At 42.0% G+C, this 21,326-nt stretch overlaps 1 protein-coding gene across 6 annotated transcripts in view; it reads left to right on the top strand.

Moving 5' to 3' along the window:
• ANTXR1 (ANTXR cell adhesion molecule 1) overlaps nt 1-21,326 on the top strand; it is a 296,666-nt gene that overhangs the window by 154,028 nt on the left and 121,312 nt on the right. For all 6 annotated transcript variants that reach the window (XR_014295968.1, XM_082643354.1, XM_082643355.1 and 3 more), the window contains exon 14: nt 21,021-21,062. Coding sequence is in view for 5 of the 6 variants with exons in the window: in XM_082643354.1 (XP_082499480.1) it covers nt 21,021-21,062 (42 nt within the window). In the remaining variant the exon portion in view is untranslated. The remainder of the gene's footprint in view (nt 1-21,020; nt 21,063-21,326) is intronic.

Genomic DNA, 21,326 nt, shown 5'->3' on the forward strand with positions numbered 1-21,326 from the left:
GTCTCAGGTCAATTAGTGTAATCCAGGCTGGAGTGATTTCACCAAGATTTTAAGCAGTCTTAAGCAGAGCAGCCCCAGAGTAAATGTTTAAATACTTAAGGCTGCATAACCATTTTATTTTTAAGGTTAAAAAAAAAAACTGAAGCAGCCAGACTGTTTTCTATGGTGATTCAAAAGGAAGCATATCTTCAAGTCTGGAATTCTTGGGGGAAGAAAACTTTCAGAGGGCTCTTAAAGAAGAGGGTGGCTGGGAGTGTTGGTGGTGGCAGCCTGAGGTGAACACTGGGGCTTCTGTTGTAGTAGGCATCACCCTTTGTTCACTTAGTCCCTTTGATTATTAAAAACAGTTACCTCTGGGTGGGGACAGCTAGGAACAATACAACAGCCAAGCAGTACTCCACCATTTACTGGTTGTGTGATCTTGGGCAAGTTACTTAACCTCTCTGTGCCCCAGTTTCCTCATTTATATGATGAGGACAATGAGAGCTCTGACCTCATAGGTAGATGGTGAAAATTAAAGGATTATCTATATAGGAATATCTATATATCTGCTTAAGATTGTTCCTCGTATTATTATTAACAATAATTACTATTATTAATATTTTAAAATATTTACTATAATAGGAATGTATAACTGTACTGTATGGCATTCAATTTATATTAGTGAGAAATGTCTCTTTTTTCCAGTTTTATTGAAATAGAATTGACAGATAGCATTTTATAAGTTTATGGTATACAACTTAATGATTTGGTACGTGTATATATTGCAAAAAGTTTACCATAATAAGTTAACATCCATCACCCCACATAGTTACACATTTTTCCTTGTGATAAGAACTTTTAAGATTACTTTCTTAGCAACTGTCAACTGTACAATACAGTATTCTAAACTGTAGTCATCATGTTGTACATTACATACCCCAAGCTTTATCTTGTAACTGGAAGTTGTACATTTTGACTACCTTCACTCAATTCCTCCACCCCCAACCCTGTACCCCAGCCCCCACCTCTGGCAACCACAAATCTGATCTGTTTCTATGAATTTGGTTCTTTTAGATTCCACATGTAAATGAAATTATACAATATTTGTCTTTCTCTGCCTGACTTATTTCACTTAGCATAATGCCCTCAAGGTCCGTCCATGCTGTTGCAAATGGAAGGATGTCCTTCTTTTTTATGGCTGAGTACTATTCCATCGTATATGTGTACCACATCTTCTTTACCCATTCGCCCTTCAGTGTACACTCAAGTTGCTTACATGTCTTGGCTATTGTAAATAATGTTGCATTGAACATGAGGGTGCCTGTATCTCTTCAGGATAGTGATTTTGTTTCCTTCAGATATATACCCAAAATTGGAATTGCTGGGTCGTATGGTAGCTCTATGTCTAATTTTTTGAGGAGCCTCCATACTGTTTTCCATAGTGGCTGCACCAATTTACATTCCCATGAACAGTGTACAAGGATTCCCACTAATACTTGTTATCTCTTGTCTTCTTGATGATAGCAATCTTAACAGGCATGAAGTAATATTTTATCGTGGTTTTAATTTCCAGGAAAATGTCTCTTATTTAATGCCTTTCATTATTGGAAGCAGGATCACACAAGGTCAGATTGCTTTGCAATATTCAGAATAGCTTTCAGCGAATCTATCTGGTTAAGCCTATGTTGCTTTGGAAGACAGCAAAAATGTCTTAATGTGATTTTGTAAGTCCTGAGGAATTTCTTTACAAGGGAAGATCATAGAGATTGATTTTCCTGTTTATGAAGTCTTTAAAAACTGCCCTTCCACGTATTTCTGAAAGCTGTCTGGGGCTCTGATGCTTAGTGTGCCCCCCAACTTACTCGTTGATCGCTGGCTTCCTTTATGAGTGATGATGTTCTGAGGAGGACAGGGTAAATTCACATGTTTTCTAAAGGGAGTATACAGGAAGGAGGGCAAACGTCATCTCCCCGCACCCCAGGATGCAGTATGCAGCAAGTTTCTCTCCCCCACGTGACAGCACGCCCTCACCACAGTCTGGGACTAGCAGAGGGCATACTTGTAAATCATGGTCCTGAATACTTCCTCTGTCATGCTCCCTGCCCTGTTGAGTGTAGGAAATGCCCCATGACCTGGTACCAAAGCCATATCTCCATGATGGGAAATAGCCAGGGAGCAGAAAGGGTCTGTAACATGAGGAGCCCATGAGGTTTGCCTTCCTCCTGCTTCTGCACAGTTCTTTCGGGGAATAATATTCAAAATCTTTAACAATTTGCAAGGCCTCCATCCCAATTGAGCCAAACATTAACCCTTTAGTGGCTGGATATGGGGTGGGATGGGGGATGGTCCATGAAGTCTCGGAGGGTGGCAGGGGTACAAGGTCAGGCACTCAGGTCACTACTTACTAATCATAAAGAGCATTTTAACATGTAACGACCAGTATGGCCAGATCAGGCATAATAGACACTACCAGGCCAGCCTTCTGCAGCCCTCAGCATCCTCTTGCTTCCTGCTGGTCCTGGAAGAAGAAATCTGAAGGCTGAGAGTGACTGGTGCTACCCATTGCATTTTGCCTTTCTGAAAGGACCCCATTCCCAGCTGGCTCTTATCTCCCACCTAGATGGAACCTGGGTTAACTTATTGCCCGCATAGCAGAGAATAATCTATCAGTAATGACTGATGGAGAGAGAATTGGCCAGGTCTTGGATCGAAACTTTTCAGTGTTTCCCAACGTGGCCCTCAGTATCCCCAGGTAAATCTTTGCCTTCTAAGATTCCTACCTTTATTCACTGGCACAAAAAAAATTCACATTGGAAGAGAGAGAGTCATTGGCCTATGTACCCTGTGCTTATTTGCATTTTCAAAAAGGGAATTCAGGGGCCAATATTTTACAAAAAAATAAATGAATAAATAAAACCCTGCCTCAGTTCCACAAGGGGCATTGCCAGAACGCTTTAAGTCATGCTATGGCCACTCCATCCACTTATACGTTTGGTCCAATATTATTGAAATCTCTAAATTGAACTTTAAAAACAGGAAGACTAGGAAATCTGCATGAGAAGAGGATCATGGGGAAAAAGAGTTGAAATGTACTGGATGAGTAAACGTATGAACATACGGAGGAAAAATGTCCACAATGAATCAGTGGTGTTAGAGGTAAATATTATCTAATACAGATCTAGAAAATGCAGGTAACCCTGAGAGTCTACCATCATCCCAGCCAAGAGGCAGCACCCTGAAAGCCTGCAGTCTAACTAGGATGGTAGCTTTATTACACAGGCAAAGGCCATCACATCCTGCCTAAATTTCAGCAGGTCACCAGACACTGATAGATTCTGATTAGCAATGGGGACTGGCTCCTCCAAATCAAAAATCTGGGGGATAGGATAAATGCCTGCCTGGTGTCTGAACCTACGGACCCCATGTTGACACTCTCATGAACACCCTCGATTACCTAACGCCCAGCCCACTTGCCCTGCCCCATCCTTATACCAAGACAGAGCAATTGATAGTCTTCTCCTCTCCTGCTCCCAAGATGATGATGATCCCTTTAGAAGAGAATTGCCCAAGCATGCTGTTGGGGCCACTGCACATTTACGAGGCCTTCTCATTGCTTAGCAAACTCTCACCTCATCCTTATGGAGCCCCAGATTCCACCCCCATGGTGTCTCTCCCAGACTGTTCCCGTTCTCCCGGAGATGACTGTCCTATCTCTGGCTCTTTCACTCTCAACAGACAACCTACTCTTCTGTCTCAGTGAGAGGTGGAAGCTGTCCTGTGAGAAACCTTCCACTTCAAGTAGCACTTTCATGCATCCTGCTCCAACATCCCTCCCCTCCCCGGATGCAGCCTGGCCCCTCTGCCTCTCTTACCACTCATGTCCTTCATTTTGTTCTCTCTCATTCACCTCTGCCTGTGGTACCTTCATCCTTTCCTCTCCGCTGTCTTCCTCCCTGCTGTCTACTGGCCTCTTTCAACCTTTAAAAATGTCTCATACATTATTCCTCCTTCAAGCCATCCTCTTCCTTCTCCCTCCCTTTCATCTGCCAACTTCTCTGCAGAGCAGACTGTCCATGACTCCTTCCATTCACTCTTCGGCCCACTGCACCCTGGCCTCCATCAGCATCGTTGCTCTAGTCCATACATTGCAAGCCTGAACTCCCCAGCCAGGGATCTCTGCTCATTTTGCCTTCTACTTTAGCTCTTTCAGCAATGGGCACTCTCTTCTTTCAACTCTCTCCTCTGCTGGCTGCTGCTGACTCTTCTAAATCTGTCTTCAGTTTTCCCCTGTCTCCTTCTGCTGCCACTCACCTCTTGTTCTCCAGGATTGTCTTCAACCTTCTCTCACTGATGCCCACGACTTCAGCTACAATGGATATGCTGATGGCTACTTAATGTGTCCACCCATTGCTGGCTTCGGCTTCAGAAGACCAGGCCCACAGTATCGAGCCTGTATACCCAATGGGCATCTCAAATGTAGGCATCTCTCCCCATCCTGTCCCAGCTAAATTCATCATGTTTTCCCCAGAACTGCTCTTCCTTGATAGATATGTCACCATCCTCTGAGCTGCCCAAACTCTAGACTGAAGAGTGATTGCCAAGGTCTCCTCTGTCTCTCCTTGTCTTCTCTCACTTCACAGTTGTCTGTAGAGCATCCTCTTCTCTCACACCCCATCTCATCTGATACATCCATCTGCACCCTCTACCCCAGCATAAGCATAATACCTGGCACTCAGTAGTTGCTTAATAACTAGTTGTGGAATGAATGAATGAATGTCCTTGCCTTAGTCTGAGGTTCTGCATCTCCCACCTGAACTACTGCAATAACTTTCTAACTGCTCTTTTAGCCTTTCTCACTGTCACTAGGGGTTTTTTTTTTTTGCCTTAAAAAAAGAAAAATAATCAGGTCATGGTCCCACTCACTTCCATGCCCCAAATCCTCTTGACTGTTCAAGATCTCTAAAGTAGACTTCAAATTCCTTGACATGGCGTATGTAGACCCTTCTCAACCTGGCCACACCCCACTTCTCCACCTCACCTCCCACCTACTCCTCCCTGTGTCTGGACCCCCTTGGCACCCTGTGAGGACTCCTTCATGGCACTAATCATGATGTTGTAACTGATTGTTTGCTGTCAATCTTCCCCTATAGACATATGCTATTGGAAGCCAGGGCTGTAGTTCCCCAGAGCATAACCATGCCTGGCTCAAGACTGTTACTCAGTATATCTCAAAGCTCATTGAGGAGCTAAATGGAAGGAGGGCCATCTCCAGGCACACTCTATTCTTTGGGGTTCCTTGAACATACCTCGTAGCTACTAATGATCTCTTTGCTTATATAGTTTCCGCTTGCTGAAATATTTTCATCTTCTTTATCTACTCTGTCAACAATTCCCCTTTCTTCAAAGCCTGGTTCACTGATGACTCCATCTCAGTAGCTTTCCTTTTTCCCACCTGGGGAGAATTAGCGTCAACCTCCCTTGGTTTTCATAGCACTTTCTTCACACATCTATTAGCGAATTTTCTCATTCTGTCACAAGTGTTCATTCATATACATGCTCCTGTCAGTATACAATGAACTCCTCCAGGGGACGGAGAAACTTGTCACAGAAAATCATCCCTCAAAGAAGTACAGTGCCTAGTATGTAATTCATATGTTTTCCAAACTAAACTAAAGTGGGGAAGGGGAATGGATACAAAAGGAACCCACAAACCGGTGGAACTGTAGGGCATGGTAGTTTCATGGGTGTTTGTATTATTATTATCAGGTTTCATAAATTACATGTATGTTACACACATTGTTTTATATGTATCAAATATTACATAACAAAAGACACTTTTATCAGCTTCTTAAATAAAATCCTAGAAATCTGCCCATTTTATTAGGAGGTTAATTGTATAACAGGAACCCCGAGTCAAAAGATCTTGCCATATTTTGCCAGGTGAAAAGTTTCTGGAGATTCGTTGCATAACAAGGTGAATATACTTAACATTACTGAACTGTACATTTAAAAATGGTTAAGATTAGGTTATGTGTTTTTTACCACAACTAGAGAGAAAATAAAAAGAGATCCTGCTGTAGAGTTGAAATTCTTCTGCAGCCCAGCTAATTAAACTACACTATTAAGGTGAAATCAAATCATTATATTTCTGTTCAAATAATGGCAAATATTTTTATTCAGTTTGTTGGGAGAGGATCATGTGCATGCTTTGAGAATTTCTCCCTAGAGAAACAAAATGCAGCTCCCTTTTGTTTTGGTTTGTTTTTAAAGGCCTCGTAGGTATCTTATGAACAGTTTTTAAAGAATTATGTAAAGGATCACGTTTAATTCACTTTATTGAATTTCCAGGGTAGTTCAATGAATGACAAATTGCAAGGGACAAAAACTAATCAGGAACTTGACATGCCTTAAATTGAAATAAAAATAAATTCTTCAAATAATGCCCTCCACACCTTTAAGCATAACATTTAATTTTCAGGGCCAGATAACCAAACCTAACATCATCACCAAAGGGATTCACTGAAGCATATTTAGTAGAAACCTGACAAGTACAAGCAGCTCCTTAGCCAGGCATCATGGGCCTAGACTCATCGTGCTTTCTGGATCCCTTTCCAGCCTCCACCCATTCCCATCTGGACACACCTCTCTCTGCAGCTGACAAGGTCGCTTCCCACTAGCATGCAGAGCCCTGCCATGGCCTGCCCTCACCTCAGAACTCTGCACCACACTCCAGTCTATTCTCATCTCCACCTTGCCCTCGTGGCTTCCCTCATCCCTGCTGGGCTGGCCCTGCGACTTGCCTGGAAACCCACCCACCACCATCCTCATGCCCCTAGGTGAGCTGGAAAGAGGCGAGCTGCCATTAAAGACAATGGGGTTCCAATATGAGATCTGCCTCCATCAATATGAGACCTGCCTCCATCAAAGGCAAATCTTTTAACCTTCATTTCCTCACGTGAAAAATTAGAAAATTGGAACCATGTTGGAGCTAAGGTAGCTTCCTTATATTCTTACCTCCTATAAGTGAATCTACTCCTCTCCTTCAACATTTCCTGGCCTGTGGTCCTCAAGCCTGGTTACGCATCAAAATATGATGCAAGTATCAGGGGCAGCATTTCCAGACGTTGTCCACCTAAACTTCTTTTGACCCTGGAACCCTCCCTTGACCCCTACCCATTAACATACTGACATCTAGAAGGGCACTAGCCCTTCCCAAACACCTATTGACATCCTGATGTCTGGAAGGACACTGACATTCTGCCAAAGACCATTTGGGAAACATAAGCCCAGAGAATGCTGAATTGGTTGAAAGTCAGATTCCTGGGTCCCTAGGTGTGGCCTCTTTACCGCCCTCCTCGAAGGCTATGTCAATGCCAACAAGCTCAAACACACTGTGAACATCATCCCACACCCTTGTTCCTTGTGTGTCCTGCCCATAACCTTGCCCATAACCCAGGCAGACCAGATGCTCCTCTAAGCCTCAGGGAATCTGAATTCATCAATTTTTTTTAACCGTCTAAGTGTTTCACAGTGACTGGTGCATCATCTAGTGAAGAATATGCATAGCTGCTCTTTGAAATTACCATGTACATCCTTTAGGCCTTATCAGCTAATGTTAAAATTCTTGCCACTACTCTCTCTTGAGTTATGTATGAATTTGGCCTTTTAAATAATTCCAGTCTTAAGGGAGATAAGACGAGAGGCCAAAAATTATTTGGAATTTGAGTTCCAAATGTAAAAAACAAAAAAGTTGAGCTCATTTCTTTGAAAATTTCTTGTACTACATTCTAGATCAACACCCTTGGCACTAGACTTTACTAAACTTTTACAGTGTAAAATTACTGGATTCAAGCAGTACTTGGCCAGCTCTAATCAACTGTGAGGTTTCTATTACATTTATACTGTTTGTATAGTAAGATTCATTTATCTGTCATCAGCTAGTATATCATGTTTCCTGGACATTTTCCACATTGCATTGCCTAGTTTCTCTTGGTGTCTTGATTTTAATTAAAAGGGTATTTATTATAAGCTTGGGGAATCAGAATGGAAGCTTAAATTGTAAAAGCATGAGAGGAAGCATCCCCTTCCATCCATGAGATTAAAGCGTTTTGTTAGGTGGCTTTTCAGATCTCATTGGCATTTCTTCTATACACAGCTTTCTTCTGATGGCTTCTCCTCACACAGAACCTATGAGGCCAGGGAGGTAGCAAGGGAGTTGGAATTAAGATATCAGCCCAGAAGTCCAAGGATATGCGATGTTTTAAATCAAAGGTTCCAAATACAACATTTAAGCATCTAAATACAACATTTATTTGAGTTACCCCTCTGAGCATGCAAGAGGTAATCATTTGTGAAAAATCAATTACTCCTGGCTGGTGAAACACTGGACTACCTAGCAAAATAAAAACAAAAAATTTCCTGGAAAAAAAATGTAATAAAGTTGTTTTAAATGCATATCCAGGCTCACAAGAAAATAGACATTTCCAGGGACAAAATAAAAAAGGTTCTGGAAATCAGACGGTTAGCTGATCCTAAAGCAGTGGTGATTTTCCAATCTCAATAACCTAGACATTTGGTTTCAGAGCCTTACATAGGTCCATAAAAGTTTGGGAGTCAGAACTGAGTCTTCTGCTTACAGCTGAGACCTTGAGTAAAAGGATGGGCTATGAGGTGTGTGTGTGTGTGTGTGTGTGTGTGTGTGTGTGTGTGTGTGTCCCTAAGATTTCAGAACCACAACCTCTCGGTTTTAGAGTTCAAATGTTTATTACTTGGGGTTCTGTAAATTACAAACTAAGAGAAAGGGATCACAGTGTGGAAGTGTTTAGGAATCTGCAAAAGGAAACTCTCTGGCAGGTTGATCCCTTAGCTCAGTCTTCATAAGATTCCCATAGGTAAACGCAAACTTCACATGAGTTCACAATCGAAAATTACTAAAAACCCAAGGCACATTATTACTCAGACTCCTTGGGGTTTTACTATGCATGGAAAGCACAGAAGACCAGAAATCAGTTGAGGAAGTCAGGCCCTGTCATTGGTCTTTCCTTTGCTCTCTACAAAGTTAACAATGGTTGAGTAGCAGATACATCAAAAGTTCTCTAAATACCATTATATTTTTCCCATAACATGAAGGATATTCCTAAAAATATCACTTCATATGGAATTTTAGCCCTATGAAAATAACAGGACTGGGGGGGAAATAGGTTCAGAACAGAACATTCAAAACTGTGCAATGTTATAAAATAATACACTTTTAAAAATTAATAAGAAACTGAAAATTTCCACCATTTTAAGCATCTTCAATTCTTGAAGTAATGCTACAGTATAAATAGTGCTATGTCTCAATTTTTAAAAAATAAACACATGAAGTTTTGTGATGAGTTTGAGTATGATGTAGCCCCATGCCTTTGAGTTAACAGGACAGAAGGAAGGGCATTCTTAGAATGAAGTGTCACAACAACAGAGGTGGATGACTGTGACTCATTGTCTTCTTACTCCTTCTGTGCTGGCTTAAAATAGAAATCCAGCCTTTGTTGTCTTGCCAGGGTCCTCTTTTCATAACAACAACAAAAAAGCTATTTGTGTGGTTCCAAATAAGACCAAATGCCACAAAAGTTTTATTCTGCTGTTCTCAGCATTATAGCCTTTTCTTCAATCCATGACACATGCTTCTAATCCCCTTTAAAGCAAATGAAGGGCCCCATGCCTTCCTTTCTCCTTTCTTTGGGTTCCTCAGTGTGGTCTCCAATGAAGCTCAACGTGGGTTCCTTTACTCCCTTTGCTCTCAGGGTGTCTCGTGAATCTCATCTCTTCATGAGCATCTCATACACAAGCTTGAGGCTTTCCTCCTTCTCTGAATCTTTGGATTCTTATAACCAGAACATACCCTCATGTTGAGGACGCTTTAAATGCTTTCATGAAGAAAGGTACACATGCTCACAAGTGAGATATATTGATTTAATTGCACTGCACAAGGGTAAACAGACCTAAGAAAGCAGATGAGATGTGTGTGAGTTTTGTGTGTTTCTTCCAGGTCACTACTGACAGCTGAGCAGCATCTTCACATTCACCTGATAGTACTTGGTGGCACCCAATATAATCAGCCAGCTCACACTTTTAAATGGTTAATGTTATGTTATGTGAACTTTACCACAACCAAAAGAATCTAAAACATATACAAGCATACTTCAGAGATATTGCAGGCTCCATTCCAGACCACCACAGTAAAGCAAGTCACATGATTTTTTTCAGTTTCCCAGTGCATATTAAGGTTACGTAGTCTATTGAGTACGCAATAGCATTATGCCTTAAAAAAAATTACATACCTTAATTTTAAAAGTACTTTATGGGCTTCCCTGGTGGCGCAGTGGTTAAGAGTCCACCTGATGATGCAGGGGATGTGGGTTTGTGCCGCGGAGTGGCTTGGCCCGAGAGCCATGGCCGCTGGGGCTGCACGTCTGTAGCCTGTGCTCCGCAACAGGAGAGGCCACAACAGTGAGAGGCCCGTGTACTGCAAAAAAAAAAACAAAACAACTTTATTGCTAAAATATGCCAATCATCTGCACCTTCAGTGAGTCATAATCTTTTTTTTGAATTTTTGAATTTTATTTATATTTTTATACAGCAGGTTCTTATTAGTCATCAATTTTATACACATCAGTGTATACATGTCAATCCCAATCGCCCAATTCATCACACTACAACCACCACCCACCCGCCGCTTTCCCCCCTTGGTGTCCATACGTTTGTTCTCTACATCTGTGTCTAAATTTTTGCCCTGCAAATGGGTTCATCTGTACCATTTTTCTCGTTTCCACATCTATGCATTAATATATGCTATTTGTTTTTCTCTTTCTAACATACTTCACTCTGTATGACAGTCTCTAGATCCATCCATGTCTCAACAAATGACCCAATTTCATTCCTTTTTATGGCTGAGTAATATTCCATTGTATATATGTACCACATCTTCTTTATCCGTTTGTCTGTCGATAGGCATTTAGGTTGCTTCCATGACCTGGCTATTGTAAATACTGCTGCAATGAACACTGGGGTGCATGTGTCTTTTTGAATTATGGTTTTCTCTGGGTATATGCCCAGTAGTGGAATTGCTGGATCACATGGTAATACTATTTTTAGTTTTTTAAGGAACCTCCATAGTGTTCTCCATAGTGGCTCTATCAATGTACATTCCCACCAACAGTGCAAGAGGGTTCCCTTTCCTCCACACCCTCTCCATCTACAAACACCATTTGTTGTTTGTAGATTTTCTGATGATGCCCATTCTAACTGGTGTGAGGTGATACCTCATTGTAGTTTTGATTAGCACTTCTCTAATAATTAGTGATGTTGAGCAGATTTTCATGTGCTTCTTGGCCATCTGTATGTCTTCTTTAGAGAAATGTCTATTTAGGTCTTCTGCCCATTTTTGGACTGGGTTGTTTGTTTCTTTAATATTGAGCTGCATGAGCTGTTTATATATTTTGGAGATTAATCCTTTGTCCGTTGATTCGTTTGCAAATATTTTCTCCCATTCTGAGGGTTGTCTTTTTGTCTTGTTTATGGTTTCTTTTGCTGTGCAAAAGCTTTGAAGTTTCATTTGGTCCCATTTGTTTATTTTTGTTTTTATTTCCATTAATCTAGGAGGTGGATCAAAAAACATCTTGCTGTGATTTATGTGAAAGAGGGTTCTTCCTATGTTTTCCTTTAAGAGTTTTACCGTGTCTGGTCTTACATTTAGGTCTTTAATCCATTTTGAGTTTATTTTTGTGTATAGTGTTAGGGAGTGTTCTAATTTCATTCTTTTACATGTAGCTGTCCAGTTTTCCCAGCACCACTTGTTGAAGAGACTGTCTTTTCTCCATTGTATATCCTTGCCTCCTTTGTCATAGACCAGTTGACCATAGGTGCATGGGTTTATCTCTGGGCTTTCTATCTTGTTCCATCGATCTATGTTTCTGTTTTTGTGCCAGTATCATATTGTCTTGATTACTGTAGCTTTGTAGTATAGTCTAAAGTCAGGGAGTCTGATTCCTCTAGCTCCGTTTCTTTCCCTCAATACTGCTTTGGCTATTCAAGGTCTTTTGTGTCTCCACACAAATTTTAAGATTTTTTGTTCTAGTTCTGTAAAACATGCCATTGGTAATTTGATAGGGATTGCATTGAATCTGTAGATTGCTTTGGGTAGTATAGTCATTTCCACAAAATTGATTCTTCCAATCCAAGAACATGGTATATCTCTCCATCTGTTTGTATCATCTTTAATCTCTTTCATCAGTGTCTTATAGTTTTCTGCATACAGGTCTTTTGTCTCCCTAGGTAGGTTTATTCCTAGGTATTTTCTTCTTTTTGTTGCAGTGGTAAATGGAAGTGTTTCCTTAATTCTGTTTCAGATTTTTCATCATTAGTGTATAGGAATGCAAGAGATTTCTGTGCATTAATTTTGTATCCTGCAACTTTACCAGATTCATTGATTAGCTCTAGCAGTTTTCTGGTGGCATCTTTAGTATTCTCTATGTGTAGTATCATGTCATCTGCAAACAGTGACAGTTTTACTTCTTCTTTTCCAATTTGTATTCCTTTTATTTCTTTTTCTTCTCTGATTGCCATGGCTAGGACTTCCAAAACTATGTTGAATAATAGTGGTGAGAGTGGACATCCTTGTCTTGTTCCTGATCTTAGAGGAAATGCTTTCAGTTTTTCACCATTAAGAATGATGTTTGCTGTGGGTTTGTCATATATGGCCTTTATTATGTTGAGGTAGGTTCCCTCTATGCCCACTTTCTGGAGAGACTTTATCATAAATGGGTGTTGAATTTTGTCAAAAGCTTTTTCTGCATCTATTGAGATGAGCATATGGTTTTTATTCTTCAATTTGTTAATATGGTGTATGACGTTGATTGATTTGCACATATTGAAGAATCCTTGCATCCCTGGAATAAACCCCACTTGATCATGGTGTATGATCTTTTTAATGTGTTGTTGGATTCTGTTTGCTAGTACTTTGTTGAGGATTTTTGCATCTATATTCATCAGTGATACTGGTCTGTAATTTTCTTTTTTTGTAGTATCTTTGTCTGGTTTTGGTAGCAGGGTGATGGTGGCCTCACAGAATGAGTTTGGGAGTGTTCCTTCCTCCACAATTTTTTGGAAGAGTTTGAAAAGGATGGGTGTTAGCTCTTCTCTAAATGTTTGATAGAATTCACCTGTGAAGCCATCCAGTCCTAGACTTCTGTTTGTTGGAAGATTTTTAATCACAGTTTCAATTTCATTACTTGTGATTGTTCTGTTCATATTTTCTGTGTCTTCCTGGTTCAGTCTTGGAAGCTTCTACCTTACTAAGAATTTGTCCATTTGTCCCAGGTTGTCCATTTTATTGGCATAAATTTGCTTGTAGTAGTCTCTTAGGATGCTTTGTATTTCTGCGGTATCTGTTGTAACTTCTCCTTTTTCATTTCTAATTTTATTGATTTGAGTCCTCTCTCTCTTTTTCTTTTTTTTTTTAATAACCCCACATTTGTTTATTTATTTATTTTTGGCTGTGTTGGGTCTCCGTTTCTGTGCGAGGGCTTTCTCTAGCTGTGGCAAGCGGGGGCCTCTCTTCATCGCGGTGCATGGGCCTCTCACTATCATGGCCTCTCCTGTTGCGGAGCACAGGCTCCAGACGCGCAGGCTCAGTAGTTGTGGCTCATGGGCCCAGCCGCTCCGCGGCACGCGGGATCCTCCCAGATCAGGGCTCGAACCCGTGTCCCCTGCATTAGCAGGCAGATTCTCAACCACTGCACCACCAGGGAAGCCCATCTCTCTCTTCTTCTTGATGAGTCTGGGTAATGGTTTATCAATTTTGCTTATCTTCTCAAAGAACCAGCTTTTAGCTTTACTGATCTTTGCCATTGTTTTCTTTGTTTCTATTTCATTTATTTCTGCTCTGATCTTTATGATTTCTTTCCTTCTGCTAACTTTGGGTTTTGTTTGTTCTTCTTTCTCTAGTTCCTTTAGGTGTAAGGTTAGATTGTTTATTTGAGGTTTTTCTTGTTTCTTGAGGTAGGCTTGTATAGCTATAAACTTCCCTCTTAGAACTGCTTTTGCTGCCTCCCATAGGTTTTGGATCATCATGTTTTCATTGTCATTTGTCTCTAGGTATTTTTTGATTTTCTCTTTGATTTCTTCAGTGATTTCTTGGTTATTTAGTAACGTAGTGTTTAGCCTCCATGTGTTTGTGTTTTTTACGTTTTTTTTCCCTGTTAATCATTTCTAATCTCATAGAGTTGTGGTCAGAAAAGATGCTTGATATGATTTCAATTTTCTTAAATTTACTGAGACTTGATTTGTGACCCAAGATGTGATCTATCCTGGAGAATGTTCCATGCGCACTTGAGAAGAAAGTGTAATCTGCAGGTTTTGGTTGGAACGTCCTATAAATATCAATTAAATCTATCTGGTCTATTGTGTCATTTAAAGCATCTGTTTCCTTATTTATTTACTCATAATCTTTTTATAATAATAATATCAAAGATCACCATGGCAAACATAATAATAATGAAAATTTTTGAAATATTGAGACATGAAGTGAGCAAATGCTGTTGGAAAAATGGCACCAAAAGACTTGCTCAACACAGTGTTGCCACAAAACTTCAATTTGTAAAAAACAAAATATCTTCAATGCACAATAAAGCAAAGTCTGCCTGTATATTACCTTCTCCTTTACTTCATGAAAAATCATACTTTGAGCTAATACGATTTCAGTTTATTGATTTTATTGCTCAGTTTCCTTACCACATATGAATAAATTCACATATTACATACCTGTATTGTAACAAAAGAAACTGTACATGTTGTTTTCAAATTTTCAGGAAGCCTTCTTGGAAATTTAATTTGGGACAGAAAGCTGATTCGTGAACCACAAGGCAAGGGAATTTACTTGGAGGCTGGGGATAAGGGATAGAATGGGATATAGATGGTGTCAATAAAGTACCATAATTAACCATGAGTCCAACCCATAACTCTAATGAGATCCTCATGGTGCATACATGTGTCACAATCCACTCATGGCAGTTGGAACTGTTAGCATATTAATTACTAAAGAAACATTTATATGGAGAGTTGAGAAACCAGATTTGCATCTTGTATCACTAAAGTGCTTATTTGACAGGCAAAGAAGTTTAGAATAATCAGAATACTTTCTTTACTTTTTCCCTTATAATGCATACTCATTCACTCCAGAAGTAGTGACTAAGCAACAAGCACTGACTATGTGTCAGGAGATAAAAACTGAACCATGTATGCCCATGTCTTCTAGAAGCTTAGAGTCCAGTTCTTCTTGCAGAAGAAGGAGATGCAAATACAGTGCAGTCAGTTCATTGCCAATGGTGCAGTGAAAGATAAGAACCGTGTCCCTAACCCCCAGGCAATCATCTGGCTGGGATTGCTTCAGGGCTGGATCCAAGAATACAGGCCATGCCAGCTCTGCACACAGATGAGCACAAATGCTCATCAGAGGAAGCAAGAGAGTTTCCTCCAGAGATAGTACTCTGTCTTCCCCTAGGTGGGACACATAAGAAATGAAGACCCCATAGTCCCTGACAATAGAGCAGAGACACTATAACTTTTAGGCTGAAACATTTTCAAATCTGGTGTTTCTAATCAGCCATAGGCAACTCTCAACAGAACAGTCATAGGAATGTCTGACTTGAAGCAAAACATACCCCCATATATCTAATTGAGGTGTAGCATTGTTAAAAACAGGCTAATTCATAGTTCTCAAAGTGTGGTCCATGGACCAGCAGTATAAGCATCATTTGGGAACTTGTTAGAAATGCAGAGATCCCACTCCAGACCTACTGATAATAAACTCAGGGATGCAGCCCAGAAGTCTGTGTTTTAAGAAGCCTTGCAGGCTACTCTGGTACTCAATAATGTTTAGAGCTATTCACCTAATTCAAACTAGAGGACAAATGCTTAATTTTGTTAATAGAGTAGTCATCATAAGCCATTCTCATGGACTTTGTCTGGACAACAGAATTGGCTATGTGTCATGGAAGTGTCTCCTGTGCAATAAGAGAACCACACCTTTGGTATAAAGGAGGTTGCAGGAGACACTTCTCATCCAGCTCTAGCAAAAAGGACACTGAGACACTGAAGACAATCTAAGAAGAAAGGGGACCCAAAAAGAAGTTCTCTTCTCATGCCATAAGATGAGCATCTGTCTAATATGAGCTTGTACAGCTTAGCCTACAGCCAACTGCTGTCAGAGTGAAGAGACAGGAAAAATAAACAGGAGAAACGGAATATTGTGTTGGTGGAGCCATAGCAGGAGCCCATGGGGGAATAGCCAAGCCTGGCATCCCCCTGCTCCTTGTGCACCACACTGACCAGACTCACTCTATTAAATGGAATAAGCCAGTGTGGCTACCCCGAGAGGAGGAAGAGGGGCCAGTGTCAAAAACCAGGCAGATTGCATTCTACATTCCATTACACAGGACTATAGCAGTAGAGATGCAAGGGCAACAAAGTGCAAAGATTCAATGTAAATCAGGAGCAAATCTTGAACACTTCTGGAGGGAAAAAAAAGCAAGCAAAATAAACTCACCAGGCGCTTTATTTCACCTTAACATTTTACAAAATAAATTTTAAGAGAGAGCTTTACAGAGACCTAAACAGTTGAACTTGACTCATAAAACACAGTAAATTTCCCAGATGTCAAAAAGGACCTGGGCATATGTGATCTTTCTACTGTAATCATCCCATGCTAACTATATCTCCACATTTTCTATCATTTCATTTCCAACAGCCAAACTAAGAGGTGTACCTAAAAACTTGAATTTGTTTCGACTCAATGAGAAGTTGCCAGTAAGATTTCAATTTAATAAGATTCCACCTGGTCTTTTCAAGCTTTCTTTCCTTTACCCGTACAACAAATTTTGTCAAATCTGGCCACCTCTACATCCACCTAAACAAATATGGACTAAATCAGAGTTAAAGTCACTGATAAGGGAGAAGAGGCACATCTCCCAATTCACAACAGAGTTTCAAGAAATTCTTAGGTAGCAAAGAAACACTAATAGAATTCAGAAGTTCTCTATCCCATCTCATTTTTCTTATGCACTTTTACTTCACCAGTCCAACCATTAATGCAAAAGGGACTCTAGGGCAGCTATCCCAAGAAGGCATCTGGTCACTTTCTACTCATCCCAAATATCCAACCTGAAAATGATAGTAAGTAGAGATGTGATGTTGGCCTCTGGAGGAGAAATATGAAAAAATGTCCCCAGAGTTATCCCTGGTACTGCCATTCAGTTCTGCCATGTTATGCTTACAAATAGGTTTGTTGAGGGATTTTCCTCTTAAACATTTCATTAAGGGTCTCTTCAACCTTATGCATCTTCTGTTTGTTCCTCCTCATGAGGAAGGAGCTGACAAGTCCACCCACAACCAAGAGGAAGCTCCCAGAACCTTCTAAGAAGGGAAGTAGCTCAAATCAAGCCTCAGCTTTGTAGTGTTCAGTTGCTTCTAGCTTGCATTCTTGTTGGCAATAAAGACCGTCTAATCATACTAGTTGGAAGCCAAGAATTATGCAATTAACCTTTAATTACATTTAAAAATGCTACAGAAAACACTGGGTTATGTGAGACCCCATAAAGGGGACCTTGCTTGTTCTGTGAAGTCCTGGGCGACTTCCTAGGGGAGGTGATGTAGCCGATGAATAGGTGTTAACTGGGGTACATGCAGGTGTGCAGACAAAGCAGGGAGGGTAGCAAGCAATTAGGCAGAAGATGCTACAGGTGTGAAGCAGCAGGGTGTGTGGAAGGGACAGGAAGGTGACAGGAGGCTGAAGTGCAGAAAGTGAAGGGGAGAGAGGAGGAGAGCGGTGAAGTGGAGAGGTGGGGGGCCACGCCTGCACGTCATGCAGGCCTTTTGGGGGCTGAGGCAATTTGCATTTTCTCCTGTGAGGCTGCAGTGGTGCCGTAGGCTCAAGACCAATGCAAGCTGTTGCCCAATTGCTCCTCCAGGCCACCTGGGCTCGGGCCCTGGCGGGGCGGGGGTGAGGTGGGGGAGTGGGGAAGGCTGACTGTCCCTGTGCTCAGAGCACTCCGTTGGGTGGCCCAGGCACTGGTCTTGGCATGAGAATTTGGCTCACTCACAGACAGCCCATCCAGCCTGCCCAGATCGCACTTTGAGACGCTCTCCTGCCATTCCCTGGGCAAGCTGCCCCTGCCCCCAGGAGAAGACTGGGAAGGAGGGGGCAGGGACTGGAAGCAATAGGAAGACTTCTTCCTCGTTCCCGCTGAATAGAGCCAGACACCCATCCGATAAGGCCAGATTGGAAGTGCCTAAATTTCGTCTACTTGAACATGGTGGCATTTTTCCAGAAGCTCAGGTGCCCAGTTTACAAGTATGTCAGCCTGGCGTCTAGATTATGAATGAGTCCGCCTTTGATTAATACTTAATAAATCATGTGTTTCGCTTTGTCTTTTGGGTTCCCCTTGGGACATTGTTGGATGTAGAATTCGATAAATACCCAATAAGACACGTTGGCCATCAACCCACAGACGGGTTGGTCTGAGTGGTGGGCTGCTTGGCTGATGTCAGCGCTTCCTGGCTGATGTCATGTGCTTACACGTATGTGGTGAAGCAGACTCCTGCTGACCCCCCTGAAGACCCTGGCCACTGTCAGGCCCTCTGGCCACCGTCTGAGTGCCAGCCTCCTGTCTCACCCTTTTTATGAAGCTCTGGCTTCTAGGCTGCACCATCTGGAAACCACCATACATAGTATATACTAAATTTTCATTTGGTATATGAGGAGGGAGGGGAAGTTAAGTGAAACCTTTGTTAAAGATTTAATAAAAGCAAAAGGCAGTGACTACAAGAAAGGGAAAGGGGAATAATAATAGTATGCACCATCTATTGAGCACCCCCTCTGTTCCAGATGTTTTGCAAACATTATTGCTCATCGTGACTCAGTGCCTGCAAGGTTAGTATTATTGCTCCCATTTAACAGATGAAGGCAGTGGAGCTCAAGGAGGTTCAGGGACTTGTCGGATCGTCACAGTCAAAAAAAGGGAGGTCTGGGGTTCACGTTTGACAACTACACAGTGATTCCACGCAGCAAGGGGGGAAGCTGGTTGCACTGTGAAAACCCCAGCTGCTCTGCACCGAGCCTCTGTACACCCAGGGTACTTAGCAAATACACTGCCCACAGCACTCTTGTCAACATCTGTCTGTGTTCCTAAGTATCCTGCTCTCCTCTCGCTCCCTTCCTTAATCCCGCCCTGAGAGAAGAGATGCGTTCCAGATTGCTGTCCCCAGCTCCTCACCCCTCCCTCCAGTCTCCAGGCATTTCCTGTCTGAAAATCATCACTGCCTCTGGGATGATGGGAAATCAGCACTGGGCAGTAATGACCCTCCTCAGAGATTATTTTTAAAGAATTTGGAGCCAGTGTTGAGTGGGTGAGCAAAATCATGGCTTCATGCTTTCCAAAGACCTTCAGCAGGTTTCCCACGATGGCCAGGAAGTGGAGGCAGATGAAATGAGAGTTTGAAATGATAGCCTCGGGGCTTCCCTGGCGGTCCAGGGGTTAAGACTCTGCACTTCCGGTGCAGGGGGGTGCGAGTTCGATCCCTGGCCGGGGAACTGAGACCCCACATGATGCACAGTGAAGCCAAAAAATAAAATAAATAAATAAATTGAAATGATAGCTTCTGTCTCTTAATTAATTGAGTACTATCCTCTTAGGTGACTGGAGGCTCAGTCCCCTGGCTGATGTTAGTAGAGCCTCAAGTCAGTATCCTGTCTCAACATACGGAGGTGACATTACAGATAGTGATAGCATGAGTGACAGAAGTGGGGGTCAGAGCCCAAATGAGGTCCCTGAATAATCATTAAATCAAAGGGATATGTACTTACTGGGGGCAGAAGTGAGGAAGAGCTGCCTAGTAGGCAGCCTGCCCTGCAGCCGGGAGAGCTCTCCAACTACATTAAGGAACTGGTCCCATGGACAGTGCCCGAGCATCCATCCATAACGTGGTCCAGGCCAACCCTGACGCTAAGACATCAAAAGATATTTAATGACTTTTGTATTTACCAGAATTCTCTAAGGAAAAAGACTGCAGGTAGGGGACCCAACATTCTGATAATAAGCTTGGGGTATGAGAGGAGGGAGACATGGTGCAGTCAGAGTGGATAATGGACAAATTGCCTCGTAAAAGACTCTAAATCAAATTAACTGCGAGGGTACAAGAGCTTTCCTTTCATGAACGGGGTGTGCAAGTTGGAGACAAAAGTGAGGACAGGCTACTTCCTGCCACCCTTCTTTTCTCCTTCCCATCCTTCTCCATCTGTCACCCATCCTCTCATTGGTTAGAAGGGACTCACAATTGCTTGCCTTCCCAGAGTGACCACCTGTCTCTCTTTAACCCTGATGATGGGGTATTTGCAGAGTCCAGTCTTAGAATATTGTTATGGAAATCTTTGTGCCTCTTAAATTTCAGGGCCCTGAAAGGAATCCCCGGTTACCCCTTCTTTGCTGCCCTTTTTTGGGAATCCGTCAGCCTGACTGTCACATCCTCCCTCCATGGGTACCACCTGGAGCCAGTGACAGTTAATGGGACTGCCAACAGTTTGAGTGTGGTCCATACCTGACTTATCTCTGTAGCACTATCTTAACTTCTGTTCTGGACCTTTCTTTATTAAATGTGCAGCTGTTTGGGCGGGTGGGTGAATGATTTGATACAGGAATGACTAGATGAATAAATGAGTGAATAAATTTGCAGGATAGCTCCCTGGGGTAAAAGATGAAACTTTTACCCGTGGAACGTTTTTTTCTCTATACAAAACTACAGCAGACACAATTGAGTGTGGAACTCTCTGCCTGGGTCATGCTCTAACTAACTGAGCTATTCTGCCCAGAAAGACACCTGCCTTGCTTGGGCCCGTTACTATGGTAATTATGGCCACACCACCAGGCACCTCTTGAGAGCAGGGCTCTTGGAAAGCAGGTGGCTGGAGATTTCTACTGACTTGTTCTTTTTTTTTTTCTTTTCAGATTATCAAGGAGCTCCCTCCACCCCCTGCTGAGGAAAGTGAGGTGAGTGACCAGGTGGACAGGATGGTGGAGTGGGGCAGAGAGCTGACTGGGCAGCCCGAGACTCAGGCCTCTGCAAAGCAGAGCTAAATCAAGCCCAGATTCCCACTGAGTACAAAGCAGCAAAGAGGGAGGGAGGTCTTTGGCTCTTTCCTAACTAAGAATGAACAGGAACTGAACTGAACTGGCAGCCAAAGGCAGAATGGTTTTTGGAAGGTTTTCTCCTTGCAAGAAAAATTTGAAATGCAAACATAAATAGTTTTATAC

Source organism: Mesoplodon mirus, assembly GCF_964341445.2.
Source record: "Mesoplodon mirus genome assembly, chromosome: 14".
NCBI lineage: Eukaryota > Metazoa > Chordata > Mammalia > Artiodactyla > Ziphiidae > Mesoplodon > Mesoplodon mirus.